We start from the raw sequence: 15578 nt of genomic DNA, 5'->3' as shown, positions 1-15578 counted from the left end.
ACAGTGGTGGTTGGCATGGGGGAAACGTGGGCGTGGGAGACACACGAGGAGTGAAGGTGGGCAGATAGGAGGAGAGGAAACAAAGTGCAGGCAAGCCCATTGGATGAGACTCCATAGTTGAAGAGCATGTGGGGAGGTAGACCATGACAGTGGCACACAGAAGATGTACAAAGATATGTATAGATACACAAATGTGCAAATGAGAGCACCCAAAAGAGGAGAAAAAGGAAAAGAAAGTAAAAACTCTACAGGCACCATGTTACACTTCTGTACTAACTGAGCAAGGCACCTGCACTGTAGCATGTGGCCCCAGGAGATGTGATACAACTACATGAATAAGGTTGCTGTTAGAGTCCTTAATCACTCTATTGACCACTTTCACTTTCCTTGTTAATTAGCTAGCAGCAAAGGCAGAAAATAAACCTACCGCAGTTTTCTGGCCTACTAGTAATCTTCCTTTCATATGAATATTTGTCCCTTCAAAGCATTTTAACCAGGATAAATTATACCCTTTTAGGAAGCAGTCCACAAGGAGATCCTTGAGCGACCGTTTCAAAGCTGGCAAAAAAGATATTTTACCTCCCTAAATATCAAAATCCTCCTTCTGAGTGCAGCTGGGGGAGAATTACTGAGGAAAAAAGCATTACTCCTACTTTTGCTTTTGACTGTAAATTAAGCAAATTTCTATCTTTCCACTTTTCTGCTGAGCTTTTGGTGAAGGCACATAGCACATTCAAAGTCTTGGTATTTCTGGTATTTTGCTGGCAGGAGGCACAACTTATGTTGTTACATCTCAAAAATGTGGTAAATAGTATGCTTAAGCTCCTTCCATGAAAATAATATGCTGAAATGATGATCCTATCAAAAAATTTCTGCTGTACTGCCTTCTCTTTGGTGACAATAACAAAGAATAAGATATTTTATACACAGTGTCAACAAGTTGTCTCTAAAATTTTGTCCTGGCATGTTATTAGTATAGAAATTGGCTCAAACTCAGATGCCTTATGGATCTTAGGAGATCAATGGATGGGTTGTATCTACTCATCTGAGTAAACCAAATAGCAAGAATGTGAAATACGAGTGTGTATTTGTGTGCAGTTTCCCTGGCATTACCCTCATGTTCTGAGGCTTCCACACCTATGTGGGTGGTTTTCACAAAAGCTGAATCTGGTGCCGACTCAAATCCCACTAGCTTGAGTGAGAATTTAGTTGCAGAAAGGTTTTTGGAGGCTCCCAAAACAGTGGTGCCAGTCTTGGAAGTTAGATGCTTAGATCCAAGTTTAGGCATCCCAGTAAGTTATCTGAATTTAATTGTAGTCTTTTGCCACGCATATTTAGTGCACGTGTCAGGCTGACACCTTAGGACTACAGTGGTTTAAAGACCTGTATTAGTGGCCTGTCAATATATTGTTTTGGCCAGGTGGATAGTCAATGGCCTAAATTGAGATAATCAGCAGTGCTCACCCTGGGTTTGCGTTGATCAAGCAGCTTCTCTCTGAATTTGGTGCAATATTACTGTTCACTGCTGGGACTGCGATAGCACCTGGAAGCTGGAGGTGCTGCTGGAATTTGGTAGTGCTGGAAGGAGAAGGAAATGCCTTCCCCAGAGAACCTGTAGCCCTGGGTTTCTTGCTCCAGTGGCTGCAGTCTGAGGCAAATAAAATGAATGCTTGTAGCTTTGGGAAAATGCCTTTTAGTTTACTGCCACCCTGCCTTTGGTGGAGGTGCCCAAGACCAACCTTTAGCGCCAGCGGAAAAATAATGACCTGCATGAACTGTAGAGATCAGAACATAAGATCTGAATTTGCTGAAATCAGGGAGAATCTCCTAAGCCTAGCCTATTTTTAGAAGAACCTCTGTGGAGAAAACAAAGTCTAATTAAAAGCAGATGTTTTTGTTGCAGTAACCCACCATTTAACATGTGACCCTGGGAGTCTTCCACCTCTCTGGTTTGTTAAATCTCATTTTTAACTGTCTGAGTCTTGCTTAACTTCAAAGCCAGGCCTGAATACTAGCTTTTCCAGTCATATCTTCCTGTTTTCAAGACATTAGATGAACATTGCCCTTATTAGGAAGTTCTGATCTTTAATACTGTCTTTTAGAGAGCATTAGTTATAATGATTCTCTTCTTTTGATAATGAGGCTCTTCTGGTAACTGTAGGATTAGTGGGTTTGTGTCTGTTAATCTCCACCAAGGCTTCTTATGGCTTATGAAAAGCACAGGGAAAAAATTCTTTTTGCAGACCAGTTTAGCTTGGAAATTGTGCTTTTTTTTAGTTATCACTTGTGAAGAAATCTGTTTTTCCACAAGTTGACTTGCATACTTTTTAGTGGTATAACAGGTTCTGAGGAGAGATCTCTGTCCCAGATAGCAATTTGAGCTTCCCTCATTAAGAGGCAATCACATCTTGTATTTTTAAGGTTCTCCTAAATGCATTGTGTTACAATTACTCCCTTTGTAGTAAATAATGTTTTAGGTTTTTTCCCCTTCCCTTTAATACCCTCTAAGCTTTACAAGCTGTCAGTAATTTTCAGAAAGCCTCAGGATGTGAGGGTCTCTTGGCATGTCTTCTCTCCCCTTCCCTAAYGTGCCAGGTCCGCAGCATTGCAGCAAAGCAGCAGGTGGGAACAGCACATGCCATCGGCCAGAGGGCAAAGACCCTAATGACGAATCGTTGCAACAATTCCTTACTGCATTTTGGGCTTCAACAAGCTTATGCCATTAGTATCTTCTGTGTCATCACTCAGAAAGTCATCAGCTGTTGCACGCAGAGGGATGTTGAAGGAGTTGAATGCACTATCTGGACAGCCGTGCCACAAGGGACCACGACAGTAGGGCAGAGGAGCTGCAGCCCCCACTGCAAGGGATGCAGTGGGCTCCAAGGACATCTGTACACTTGCTTTCGAAGCTGATAGGAAATTGTGGTAGTAAAGAAAAGGTTTATCAGGTCTTTGGAGACTTGTTAAAATCTATAGCTCTGAACCTCTTCCTGCAACGTGCTGTCATAGGAATAGGTCAGAAAAACAGTGGAGAAACAAGTGGGAGGAGAACACAGAAGTTAAAGGGCTACTCTGGAAATGGGAAAGTCTGGCCCACAGGCTTCCCGGGTTGGCTGAAAGCAAATAATGGAGATATTCTCCCTGTTAAGCCAGTGAGGAAAGGAAGTGAACCCTTCACAAGGGTTCAGTGCGAGTTAGGTGACTAATGACCTTTCTGGCACTGGGTGACTAAATGTGCACTCCAGTCCTCCACTTGGCCACCTCACAGGAGCTTAGGCCGGGCAGGCACACTGGGGAGCCACTGCCACTTGCCATTTCCTGATGGCCAAACCGCAGTTCTGGACATCCCCGTTTTGAGATGTTACCATGAAGGAGCTTGTGGCCGGTGACCCTCTTGCTCTTCCACATTTGCGAAGCAACTTGTCCGTGCTCGTGCGTGCTGGCAGGCTGAGATGTACCACGAGCAAAGCCGGTGATTAAACGGGTGCAGGCACACAATGAACTGGCAAGAAGTTCCTCTTCCTTTCCATCAGGCTTCTTTGAGTGCAGCCAGACCATGAGACCAAGCGAACCTCAAACCTGCTGACAGCCAATTGCACATCCTCTGATTTCAGCCCTTTGTTAGGTAGTTCCCTTCAGCCCCATTGAAAATCTCCTCGCTGGAGCTAGGGCTCCCTATCTTTCCACTTTTACTCAGCCAACTGTCAACAGCAACCCCCTGGGCCCAGACATTTGTGTTCAGTTACCTTGAATTTCATCACAAAAAAAGCAAATTTTGCCTGGCAGTTTTAGGCCGCAGCTTTGAAAGGGGCAGAACAAATGCCTCAGGTCACAGCCTGTTATATCTGATCAGCTTGCCAGATTTACGACCTTTTTTTCTGTTACATGGTGTTGGCATTGGGCACGTTCCTAGCTTTATTCTGCGTTCAGTAGAGCAATCAGCATTGGAGGCTGGTGAGAGCAGTTGGTCAGCACCCCAAGCTAGATGTGTCTTGCTCCTTGCAAGATATATCTTACAAGAAACTCAATTCTTAATCAGATTATGCACTTTGAGAGGGAAAAAAAAGTTGTAGATTGCTTTTTAAAGAAAGTTAAAAATACAAGCCAGCAAAGAGAAAGCTTTAGTGTCCTTGTGAATCAACTATCACCATTGCTCTACAAAAACAGTACTTTTACTTCCTCTGCTGCAGTTTCTCATGCTACTCAAGTTCCCCAGGGGAACAGAAGAAGAAAACCCAGCAGAGAAGCAGATCAGGAGGGAGAAGAGATGGAGGCTGGTTGTACAGATGGCATAATTTGGGGATTTGGGGCATAATGTAGACATAATGTCTGTATTTCTTTAGGTTGTTACCAGTACTAGCTATTGAGAAAATTTCCTAAAAAACAGCAAACCCAAACATTTAGACCTCTTAAATTAAGTGAACTAGGTAACAGAGAAAGCCTTCAACTACACTTTATAATTGAAAACTAGTACCAATGAGGCAATAGATGAAAGTTATATCTGGGTTACATTCATCATTTTCCTTAGGCTAGAGCCTGTACGAGGTTAAATATGGACATTTTGGCAAACAGGTGAGCTGAGGTAGGTTGCAAGTACCACACTGACCCAGCACATCACGGGAAGGAGTCCTGACGGTGCCTCTCCACCCTCTCTAAACTGTGGTTTGCAGCTGAGCAATACCTGACTGATGCATAGTTGAGGGATACTAGGGGTGATTTTCACAACAGGACTCAAATGGCCTTGCCTAGCTCATACTTCTGTAACTGGTTAGGTGCTTTGCTTTGTTAAGGAGCTCGTGCTAAGCAGAACACTTGTGTCACATCATGGGGGCACAAAGATTTTGGCTGGAAGCCTTTGGGATCAGAAATCCCGTACGTCTTCCCCAAGTGTTCAGATGTCTGGACTCCTACATCAACAAGTCCTTTGCTGGCTTTTCAGTTTTTTAAAATGCTTTCAAGACCATTGCTGACCGTCATCCCTGTTGTGAGAGAAGTTGAATGTAAGCAAATACTCGGATGCTCAGCCAAGTCCTGTCCTGCCACAGCCAGGCCTGAAGCAACGTCCTGCTCTCACTGTTGGCTCTTACTAACCTGCTACAGGCAGGAGCGTTAGATAGGGCTCTTTTGGCACTATGGCCTCACTCTTACCCCAACCATGGAAGCATTTACTAGATTGACTTTCTTGGAGGCATTTCTTACTCTGCTGTGTCATTCGCTCAGATGCCACAGTGGTGACTCATTAAAAGGGCAAGCTGGGGCGGGGGGTGCGGGAATGAAGAAATTACAGAGAAAAATTAGCTTGCAAGAATCTTCCTGTTTGTCCACGGCTTGGAAAAAAAACAGAAGAGAATACACACACCCTGGCTACATTATCTTTGCTGGCATAGCGCTAGCTTGGCTCCGCAGCTTAGGACTGCAGGCCAGATTCACCCCTGCCGCAAGTGTGTTTACATCAGAGGAGTTTACTCGAGAGCGAAATGTGGCCCCTCAAGCCTGAACACAGGCAGCATGCTCTCGAGCGCACATGGGACGCCCTGGGAGCAATGCGCCCCATCACTGGCTCTTCTGCCACGCCAGCGAGGTCATTTTCTGCTCGGCAATTAGCAAAGTGGCAGAATCGCTACAAGGAGTGAATAAACTTATTCAGCCCCAGTTTGCTCTGTTCTCACCACAGGTCCTTCTGGGGGTGCTGCAGGGCCCGGTGAGAGCAAGCCCRCTAACTGCACCCTGTGCTGTCGTTCAGGCCCGCTTGGCCAGAGCGGTGGAAAGGGCTTTTAGGAAGAGGAGTGTGAGGAAAATAATCCTTTGGTTTTCTTCTTCTACAACAAATGTCTCTCCTTTTTCTTTTCAGGGAAGAAAAATGCCAGCTTCTTTAAGAAAACTGCAGCAAATGGCTATTTTTATGGGAGTGTTCGGCACTGGGGGATGTGTACTTATGTACACTCTTATGCAAAGTAAGTCTCCATGCTGTTGGCAACCTTATTTCTCCTCTGCCCCTTTCATTTGCTTTCATGCAGTGGGAAAAATAAAAATGTTTAAGATCTGAAAAGCTTATGAACCTGAGGGAAGTATGGCTGATCTTCAAGGATCTGCATGTGTAGGCCCTGCTGAATTTAATCCCAGGGCTGATTCTCTCTTAATCACTGCTGCACTCATTTCCCGAGGTGGGTGTTATACAGAGAGCAGACTGCTGTGGTCAGTGGAAAATCTGGCTTCAGGGAGGTTTCCTTGAGGGGGGGGTGGGTGGGAAATAAAACGTTGGGCAGTCATGTAGGTTTAGCTTCTTATTGAGATTTTACAACTGGGCAGGAAAAGAAAACCACATTAAGGAGGTGTCTGTGAGGATGTGTTAAAGCCTAGCAATTTTATCAGCGTATCTCTTTGTGGTGCTGGCCCTGAAACATAACTCACCAATGAGGTGCGAAGGCATCATTAATTTGCCCAGAAACAACGAAAGGTAGTGAAGAGCGACCCACATGGAGGAGAACAGGGCAAAGAGAGACAACCTAGGCAGATAATGTTGCCRTTTATAGACAGATCTAATTGCTACATGTTTTTGGCTGAGAATTCATATTGTTAGTCTAAGTGATAGTTGTTTATTTTTTCTCAAATTATTTCTAGGTGTTAAGCATCAGACCAGAAACAGGCTTTGCCTCTCTTTCTGAGGATACTGTAGGCCTCTTGGCCCTTTGCCTCTCCTTGCTGGTACAATATTGCTTTTCACCTACCCTTATATCAGACGAAGCTGCCAGAAAAGTGTAGCCAAGCCTGTTCCTCAGGCCCTCAGATTAGTTGTGAAACCTCCCCTTCATTTTACACGTATTAATAACAAATCAGACAAGGCTGGAAAGCAGGCTTTAATTTTAGGCAGTTCATGCCCTCAAGCTCTGGAGACAGGTATACGATCCTCTTATGCTTTAAAATATTGAATCTGGCTTTAAGAGGGACATTAGCATTTTTTTAAATTTTCCGTTGCAGCCCTGTGGTCTAGCAATCTCTGAAAATATTTCATCCCCTGTACTAATGAAAGTAAAACAGCTCCTTCCCCAAATTGCTTAGCTGTATAGACAAATGACTCAATGTGATGGTTGATTCATGTTGAAAAATGTCTTGCCCTGCCACAATATTGATGGTGACGCAGTATCTCTCTGGGGACATCGTTCTCTAGCTACCAACAGATCAAGGAGCTGCCAGGCTACACACCAGCGTGGCCTTCTTCCCCTCGCCTTGGAGGCTTCTTCGCCCAAGGGGGTTAAGCACCAGCTCTGTTCATCATGTTTGTGTCTCTGGACACTTGTGCAATTGGGGAAAAGAGGCACATTTCAGAGTAGGAGCGCAGGGGCAGGCAAAGGGCAAGTAGCTGCAGTGCAGGGCTCAGCTCTGGGGGGTCTTAGTTGTACTGGGACTCACGAGGAGCAAGTGCAGTGGTGGGAGTAGGGGCAGAGCGGGACTTCCCGCCCCTTCCTTCAGCCTGAAAGAGTTTGTATGCGCACAGTCCCTTTGAAAGCTGGCACAAACACTCAGGTAGCCATGTTTCTACTCTCCATCTTCACCTCTGCTCCCGCTTTACAGCAACAGCACTATTTTTTCATCTTTCCTACTGAAAACATGCAGACAAACAGATGAACTGGGCGGTTTGCAGTCAATACTTGGGCCAAGACACTAAGAAGGTACCAGTGTCTGCTGGGAACAGCTGAAAAGGGGCAGCAGGAATCTGGCACCGGTTTCCCCACCAGCCTGAAGGACGGGCACAACACACTTTTAACGTGGCCTGGTGGCTACATGCTGCGGTCCGTAGGCGCTGCRGCACCTTGTGATGGCCCCAGAGCACTTCGGCTGAGGAGGACAAGCACCACGGCAGCCCAGCAAAGCTGTTTCTGTGCCAACTGGATGCTGCCTGCTGGCAGGGGAAGCCTCTAAATCAGGAGAGTGGGCAGCTCTGAGAACAACACGAGAGGGGCAAGAGCAGGAAAGGGATCCAACCCCTTGTTTTATAAAACTCTCTGGGAGGCGAGAGCAAAGTTGGCAGAGTCAGATTTTCACGCGTGCACACTCTTAGCCTAACACTGCCCTTCTTGATGTCAGTGGGAGTGAAGTTAGGCTGGGGAGAAACACATCTAAAAATCGCAGCAGGCAAGCCTTGAAACTTTTCAAGCAAACCTCTGCCTCCATATGGAGGGCCGGCTGGTTTCCAGCCTCACAGCTCTGCATTGTGCAGCGGTCCCTGACGGACAGCTTTTCCCAGCTATCCATAACAACCAGACGTTGATAAAGAGCAACTTGCCACAATTGTGCTCCATATGCCAACACTGCAGTACCCAGTCTGCTGCACTGTTGTTGCTGGTTGACCATTAACTTTAATGGCACTTCTTTGTACCTCCCTTTTAGCATCCCCTTCCCTAGAGGTGCAGCTTCATGGCCGCAACTTGAAAAGCTGTATCAAAACCACAGCAAGGGTTTCATAGCAGCAGCAGCTGATGCTGTCCCACATCAATGTCAGTGAAATAGTCTCCATTCTTAAAATATTTTCTGTACCTCCTTTAAAAACATTGAATTACATTCAGAATGTTTCCAAATGTTCATCCTTATGCCTTCTTTTGCCTTTTTTCCTTTTAGATGACCTGCAAACATCTGAAAAGCAGGGACACTCAGCCATAAGCTGAACTGTATGTCAATACGGAACGGACTATACTCGGTGCCCTTTTCACCTAGATACACTGAATAATGTTTTATTTCAGCCCTGCTTCTCTGATGTAAGGGTTGATTTCCTCCTTCAGCCAGATTTCTCCTAGTTAATAGTTTTGAACTGTTTTTCAGGGAGGATGTGGGAGTCTGGAGGAAATGTCTTTTTCTTTTTTTATTTACGTTTTGATTCCAAGTGGACTGTTTCCTCACTATCCTGTTGTTCCTCTCATCTAGAAAGTTTTGCCAGGACCCAGTATTATCAGCAGGCTTTGGAGCAACTGAACAACAGCCCTGCTGCCCTGGAAGCCCTGGGTGCTCCCCCTTTTAAGGTTCACAACATCCGACTGATGGATGGGAGTAATCGCGTGAACAGGGAAAGAGCACAGGTAACAGTGGGGAGGCTTTGTCACAGGATGGCTTCCCAAAGAGGCAGCATGGGTGATGAGAGATCAGCAGGGGGATTTCCAGCAGGTCACGAGTGATGCACAAGCACAAGCCCCATAGGGAGGCAGTAGACTGGAGCACCAGCTGATCTGGTAGAGACACAGATGTCCAAAGCAGAGATCTAGCGCGCTAACGTGAGCGACTGGAAACAGCAAGAATGACACCTTCATTTTCTGCTGCATGTGCACATCACAGAATACCAAGGGACCTCCTAAGTCGGTGTACCCATCTCCTGCTGCTGTAGCCCACAAAATCCTTTCCAGAAATGTATCAAGATCCACCTTTAAAATAGTGGATGCCCCCTTCTTCCCCCTCTCCATTTGGTCCCTGTTAGTTTTTAAAGCTTTGTCCAGAACAGAGTTTTAATAGCCACTCACAAGCTGCGCTATGGTACAGCCCACATGGTATGTTTTTAAGAGCACCTGCAAGTCTGCAGCATAGAGGCTGACTGCCTTGCGTGGGGCTGAGCCCTGAGATTACACAGTCACTGGAGAATGCTGCCCTGGGTGCTTACACATTGCACAAGGCTGACTTGCGTCAGCACAGGGTTGGGCCAAGATAAACCTCACAAATACAAGCCCACTTCCACTCTGGGCTGCTGTCTAAAAAGGACATCCGTCCTTTACATCAGTGCTGCTGCTCAGAGACTTTAAAAGGAAGTTCTTAGCCAAGGACTGGCTGTTCCTCCCTGGTTTTATTGGAGATCCAAGAGGTCACTAGAGAGCTCTTTGGACAACTCATYGAGGGAGTCTGTCACATTTGAATCATTTAGTTCCTTCTGAATGTGAGTCCTAGTTACCAACCAAGAGCGGTAAGGAATGGGGCAGAGAGTGCAGGTGAAGGATGGGGACTGTCAAGGGCAAGAAAATCAAGCTTTAACCAATTCAAGTCATATTCCACTTTCCAGCTCATGCCACTTAGGCTTTGCCTGCATGATACCCAAGGCCAAAATGTTTCTTAGTTTGCCAGGTTTTTAGAGAATTAACCAGGCAATATTTGTAAAACCAAAACCATGGGGAAAACGCACAGCCTCTTATGTTGATCAAAAAGAACAGAACCTTTTGTACTATTTTTTTCCTATGTCACCTTTTAAGAATGCTAGTCATTCGGGTGACTCAGGGTGAAATCAAAACCCTGCCTTCTATGGACCTCACCAAAGACATAAACTGTCAACTTTCTTTTCCACTTTTCATGCTCTCAGTTGCAATGACCATTTGTGTTCCTCATGAAATAAACTAGTTAATCATCATTACARATGATTTCATAGATTGATTTACTGACTTGACTCCACAACATACATAGCTCCTGCCTACTGGACCCATTTTAAAAGGCCTGGTGTTTTCCAGTTGTACAAACAGCAAACATTACACCTGGACCATATGTCTTTTATTCAAACATTAGACTGTGTGCAATTAGCTGCGGTCAGTGCTACAGCTCTTTGCCTTGTTTATTAGCTAACTGAATGGTAGAATTTGTGATGTTGACCAAATAATTGAATGTCTCATTGCCTTGATGGATGTTAATGGACCGATCTGTAGAGCATCTCAATCTACAGGCTTGTTATGGTTATAGGAAGGTCTAACACAATACAGGTCACCTCTGGATCACCATACATTCTGCTAAGGAAACGTGTTCACTCATAAATATTTCAGAGAGTGAGTGGCTTTCCCTGGGGGTAAGCAGCTATAACGCAGAACATTCTTTCAACATAGATTAATGTATGCCAGAACAGATATACCCATATAGCCATGCACACATTAGCCATTATAAAAGCATAGTGAAACTCTGAAATACATTAAAAAAAAAAAATCAGAGTTTAAGTTAGGAAGGAGGTAGTTGTGTTGCTTCATTGGCTGTAGAAGGAGTAAATGTCCATTGCAATAATATGCTTCACTGAGTCTTTAACACTCTTTTACATCTGCAGATAAAGTTACCAGTATCTGGAACAAAATCAGCAGGGTGCCTCTACATTAATTCAGAAATGGACCATTCCCGTCACTGGTATGTACTGGGGGAGAGCCCAAGAAAATCTTATGTAGACGCAGGGATAGAAACAGTAGGAGAAAACAGAGGAGTAGGGCAGGATATTTGGTTTAGTCATCCATGTTGCTGAAATCATGCACGCAAAGGAAGAGGAAATTCATGTCTGAAGGTCTTGTGAAAGGTTATTACTATCATTATGACAAAAATGTAAATGACTAGAGAAATACATTGAATGCATCCCTATGAGTACTGATTTAAAAACAACTGGGGCCATTTATTTGTGTGAAGTGTTGTGTCCCACAGATGAAAGCTTAGTGTACATGATAATACCAGGGCCAACATAACGTTTTGTTCCCTCTCAGCCCTCTTCCCCAGGGAGATGCAGAGGCAGTTGAACAGCAGTCCTGATTATAGTCTATCACCATGCACTGCAGTGTGGGAATATTTTGCATATTGTATCAGAGCATATCAAGGTGAGCTAAAAATCTTGCAGTTTTCTTCAAGTTCCTCAATAAACCTGGTCCTTATAGTTAAAAAAAAGTGCTAGAACAGATATATTATAGTAAAAGGGTGCTCTGACTCCATATCGTGTATTAGCAACTTTACATTTTGGCACTACTGAAGCCTGAAAACCTCCCTTTTCAAGGTAAAACTGATTTTTAGAACTGAACAAATAATCAGTACCTGAATTCAAAGTCCAGCTTCTGTTGCAAAAGAGGAATTTTTAATAGAAGAAAACCTCCTCACACTTGCTTGTTCTTGGAGTTTGTTAGACGCTTCTGTTAGCTCTATTTAGAAATCCAAAGCTACAACATTTTGCTCAGCTGCCACCAGCCATATGGTATTGTTTTCTTTTCACAATTAGATAAGCACGACTTACTAGATTTCTGTTCAGAAGGTAAGTAAAGTTTAAAATTATGGGAGGAGGGCACTTGTCTGGGACTTGAGAGACTCAGGGCCAGACCTGGCCTCCTCCCGAGTGACCAGAGACACCATCGGAGGCCTTGGACAGCTTTCTTGGAGCCCTGCACTTTCATGGGGATCTGGGCTCTGATCTCCTTGCTCCTCATTATCCCCCACTGACAGATGGAGGGAAACAACCCCTATCTCCTATTTCAGAGTTACTGCAAGAATAACTGAGGACTGCAAGATGTTAAAATGCAGCAGTAATTGAAGAATATAAATATCTAGCACAGTTTTGTTTTAAAATGAGCTCTCCAAGCATTCCCATATGCAAACTTGAAAAGAAAAAGAAAACATCTTTTGCAGAAAAATTTGTGGAACACAAATCTTTCAAATTCAGCTGTCATAGCTTAGGTACAGGGACCTACACACAGCTCCACTTGGTGATAGACAGGACTTAATGTCCTTGTACCTAGTTAAGGAACTAAAAGTAAAGTGGGTCGTTCCCCACCTGGGTCCACGGAGAGGAGCTCCTGCAATCCCCAAGAGGAATAGCAAGACTGTAAGTGGGCCACCCTGGTGCAGCTCTGCAGAGTGTGCAGGTATTTGCAGCCAGCAGAGACCCAGGAGACAAAAAGACCAATATTCAGACACAGCTAAACGACACTGGGAGGTTAGCTCTCCGTACAAAAGTAATTTGGGCTCCTAAGCCACTTAAATGCTTCAGGCTGTGAGCGAACAGCCTGTCTACTGGGGTCATTCTTCTCCTGTCCTTTTTTTAGAAAGAGGCCACCTGAGATAAGGAAAATTTGGAGGAGGTGAGCTGATGCGGGCCTGACAGAGGGAGCATTTGCTCAGGTGTCGACAGTGCAGGGACTGGGAGGGTGCGGGCACGCGGGGCTGATGCGCTCGATGACACAACGATGCTCGCAGCTCCCTGACCTTAAGGCAGCTGAGAGCCTGGGCTCTGGTCCAAACGAAGGCAGCAGGGGGAAAAGCCGAGAGCCTGGGCTGTGCTGAGGAGCGCGACCGGCTGCTCTTCCAAGCCCCGCGCTTGCCAAGGGCTGGCGAGCGTTGTGGTTACGCCTTGCAGGTTGGATGGAGCCGGAGGCTGTCAAGTGAAGACCCCTGCTGCAGATTCATCGCACCAAGGTGCAGCAGCCTAATTACCTAATTGTATGCACTCAGCATTGACTCCTGTAAAAGCAGAGCTGGGTGAGCGCCAGCAGCTTTTGAAAATCACGTCTTAGTATGCTGAAATAATAGTCTGTCCCAGCTGGAAAACCAGCACAAACAGGCTCACAGAAGCAGGTCCGGAGCAGAGCTTTGAGGAAAGCAAAAGGCTCCCCCCCCAGTCTCCAACAAATGCAGTTTTCCCTCTCCTTTGACTAACCACCATCCTACCCTGTCAGATTTTCAGCAATCACTTTGAGTGATCACACGATCTTTAAACTCTTCCAAGCTAGGATAATTCCTTAGCAACACGGTCCGGCTCCAAGGCTGGAGCGGAGCGAGGCAAGGAATGCACTGACAGGATGAAGAAGAAAGGCGCAGGGTCAGGGGGAGAGAGGAATGTCCTATCTAAAAATAGCTGTCAGGATTTTATTCAAGTTGCAACAAATAGGAACACGCAAATCTGGGCTGTGGGAAGCTATTAAGGAAAATAGCTGTTAGAAACTGACACTTGCAAAACAAGTTTTAAAACACTTGAGAGAATTTTTAAGAGCAGTGAATGCATGGAGAGATTTGTTTCTCCATGCCAGCTGTTTCTAGACCTAACTTTACTACTATATTAAAACTGATTGAAGCAAGTTAAAAGCTCTTTTGGTTTGTGTCAGCTGGTGCCTCCAGGATGTCACCTTGAAGCTCCGGGATGGTCAGAATATTCCAGTTTACCACTCCCCTGTGGAAAGCATCAGCATGCAAGAAAGCTAAAAATCAAAGGCAGCTGCTTCTCCACCTTCCACTGAACCAAAGAAGCCATTAATTGATTGCATCACACTCTGTACGTGGATGTACACCGGTGTCACAAACAGACAATTTCACWTAAGTGGGTGCTCTGAAGACAATTTTCTGACGTTGACCTCATCATTGCTATAATTGTCATTTCTTTGGTTTGTTGGTTTATTTCTGTGTACAGCAGAAGCCTAAAATAAAGATTTTGCAACAAGAGTTGCTGTTCCAGAGAAGTCATGTGTTATGTCTTGTATGTGCTGGTATTGTGAATTGAGTTTGAAATAAATAAACAAACTGCCAGGAAACTGAGGTTTTCTCCAACTGCAGACCTCAGTCTGGACAATTGGATGGCTCTCTCATGACTAGAGAACTAAATCAGCTTCTCAAAGCGATTCCCACGCTCTTCTGTTTTCCACCATTTCTCAACAAGGCATTACCTAAAGCAGAATTACCTAAAGCAGGTAGGGTGAAGCTTGAGCAGGATCCCCCTCCTCTGCACAAGAAAATGTCACGTACCAGGTAGATTTGCACCCTCACAAGTATCATTAAAAAGATCACGAGATAGCAACGACCACTCATCCTAGCTTATGAATTCTAGGAATTTCTCAGTGCTTCAAAGTTGCTCAGGATACGCCAGTGTTTCATATAAGCACTGTCAAACACGGCTTTGGGAGAGCACCTGCATTCCYTCAGTTCTGTTTAGGGAGAAAAGCACTAGATAGGTACAGCACAGGTAGAATACTGACATGGTTCAATCAGACTAAAAGGGATTTTGATTTTGCCATGATTTTGTCAATACAGCAGATCCACCAACAGAGTAAAGAATTGTCCATCACCAGAAGCAACTCAGGGAATGAACAAAAAGGAAAAATAATCCAAGAAACTGCGCAATACAGCAAACTGTAAAACCTAGACAAAGTCTGAAAAAGCGAGGAGACAAGTATCTGGCGTGTCTTCATACCTTAATGTGCAAGGTAAAGGGCAAGCCGCTAAGAACGTCTAGAAAGAGAATTATTACTGTGAACTACTGCAACAGGCAGAGCTTGGTTTTTTACCGGCTTAAACAAGACGTAGCTTGTGAAGGCTTAGAGTTTATACCACTCAACTCCAATTTTACTCCATCTCAACATCCAAACATGAGTCCTAGAAATCCACCAAAGGCACAGGCAGTGCAAGGCCTTTCACAAGTAATGAGCATGAGATGAAGGCAGCAGAGCTGGTGCAAAGGATTGTTAGAGACCAGCAAGCATTTTCCTGCTCTACAGTGACCCACCAAACTAGGTGATGTGACTTTTTGAATAAGTATAAATGATTGCAGAGCCCCTGCCAAAGCAAATGAAGGAAAGAACCAAAGTGTCACAGCAAATGCATCTTTGCAAGAAATTGCTTTTAGAAAGAAAAACCACATGAGATTTAGTCTGGGATTCACAAAATGCTGCCCAGGATGAACATTGCCTGTGCAACCTGATCCGACCTGTGTGTGCCCAACGCACCAGGGGAGGGATTAGGGTGAGTCAAGGAGAGACAGCGCGACCCAGCTTTAAGATGGCAATTGCTGCTATAAGGTTTCACAGCAAAACTCAAAGCTTGAGATTGAAAAATGTTAT

At 44.9% G+C, this 15578-nt stretch overlaps 1 protein-coding gene across 9 annotated transcripts in view; it reads left to right on the top strand.

Moving 5' to 3' along the window:
- LOC112970682 (cytochrome c oxidase assembly factor 1 homolog) overlaps positions 1-14204 on the top strand; it is a 52342-nt gene extending 38138 nt beyond the window's left edge. For all 9 annotated transcript variants that reach the window (XM_026075308.1, XM_026075303.1, XM_026075309.1 and 6 more), the window contains 4 exons: positions 5852-5954; positions 8920-9071; positions 11054-11130; positions 13854-14204. In XM_026075308.1, the coding sequence (XP_025931093.1) occupies positions 5861-5954; positions 8920-9071; positions 11054-11130; positions 13854-13950 (420 nt within the window). In that variant the 5' untranslated portion in view covers positions 5852-5860 and the 3' untranslated portion in view covers positions 13951-14204. The remainder of the gene's footprint in view (positions 1-5851; positions 5955-8919; positions 9072-11053; positions 11131-13853) is intronic.
- Positions 14205-15578: the final 1374 nt, after the last annotated feature.

The sequence above is a fragment of the Apteryx rowi genome, unplaced genomic scaffold (genome assembly GCF_003343035.1).
Source record: "Apteryx rowi isolate R43461 unplaced genomic scaffold, aptRow1 scaffold_400, whole genome shotgun sequence".
Classification (NCBI taxonomy): Eukaryota; Metazoa; Chordata; class Aves; order Apterygiformes; family Apterygidae; genus Apteryx; species Apteryx rowi.
Note: the sequence above shows the minus strand (reverse complement) of the source record. Positions and strands in the feature narration are given on the sequence as shown.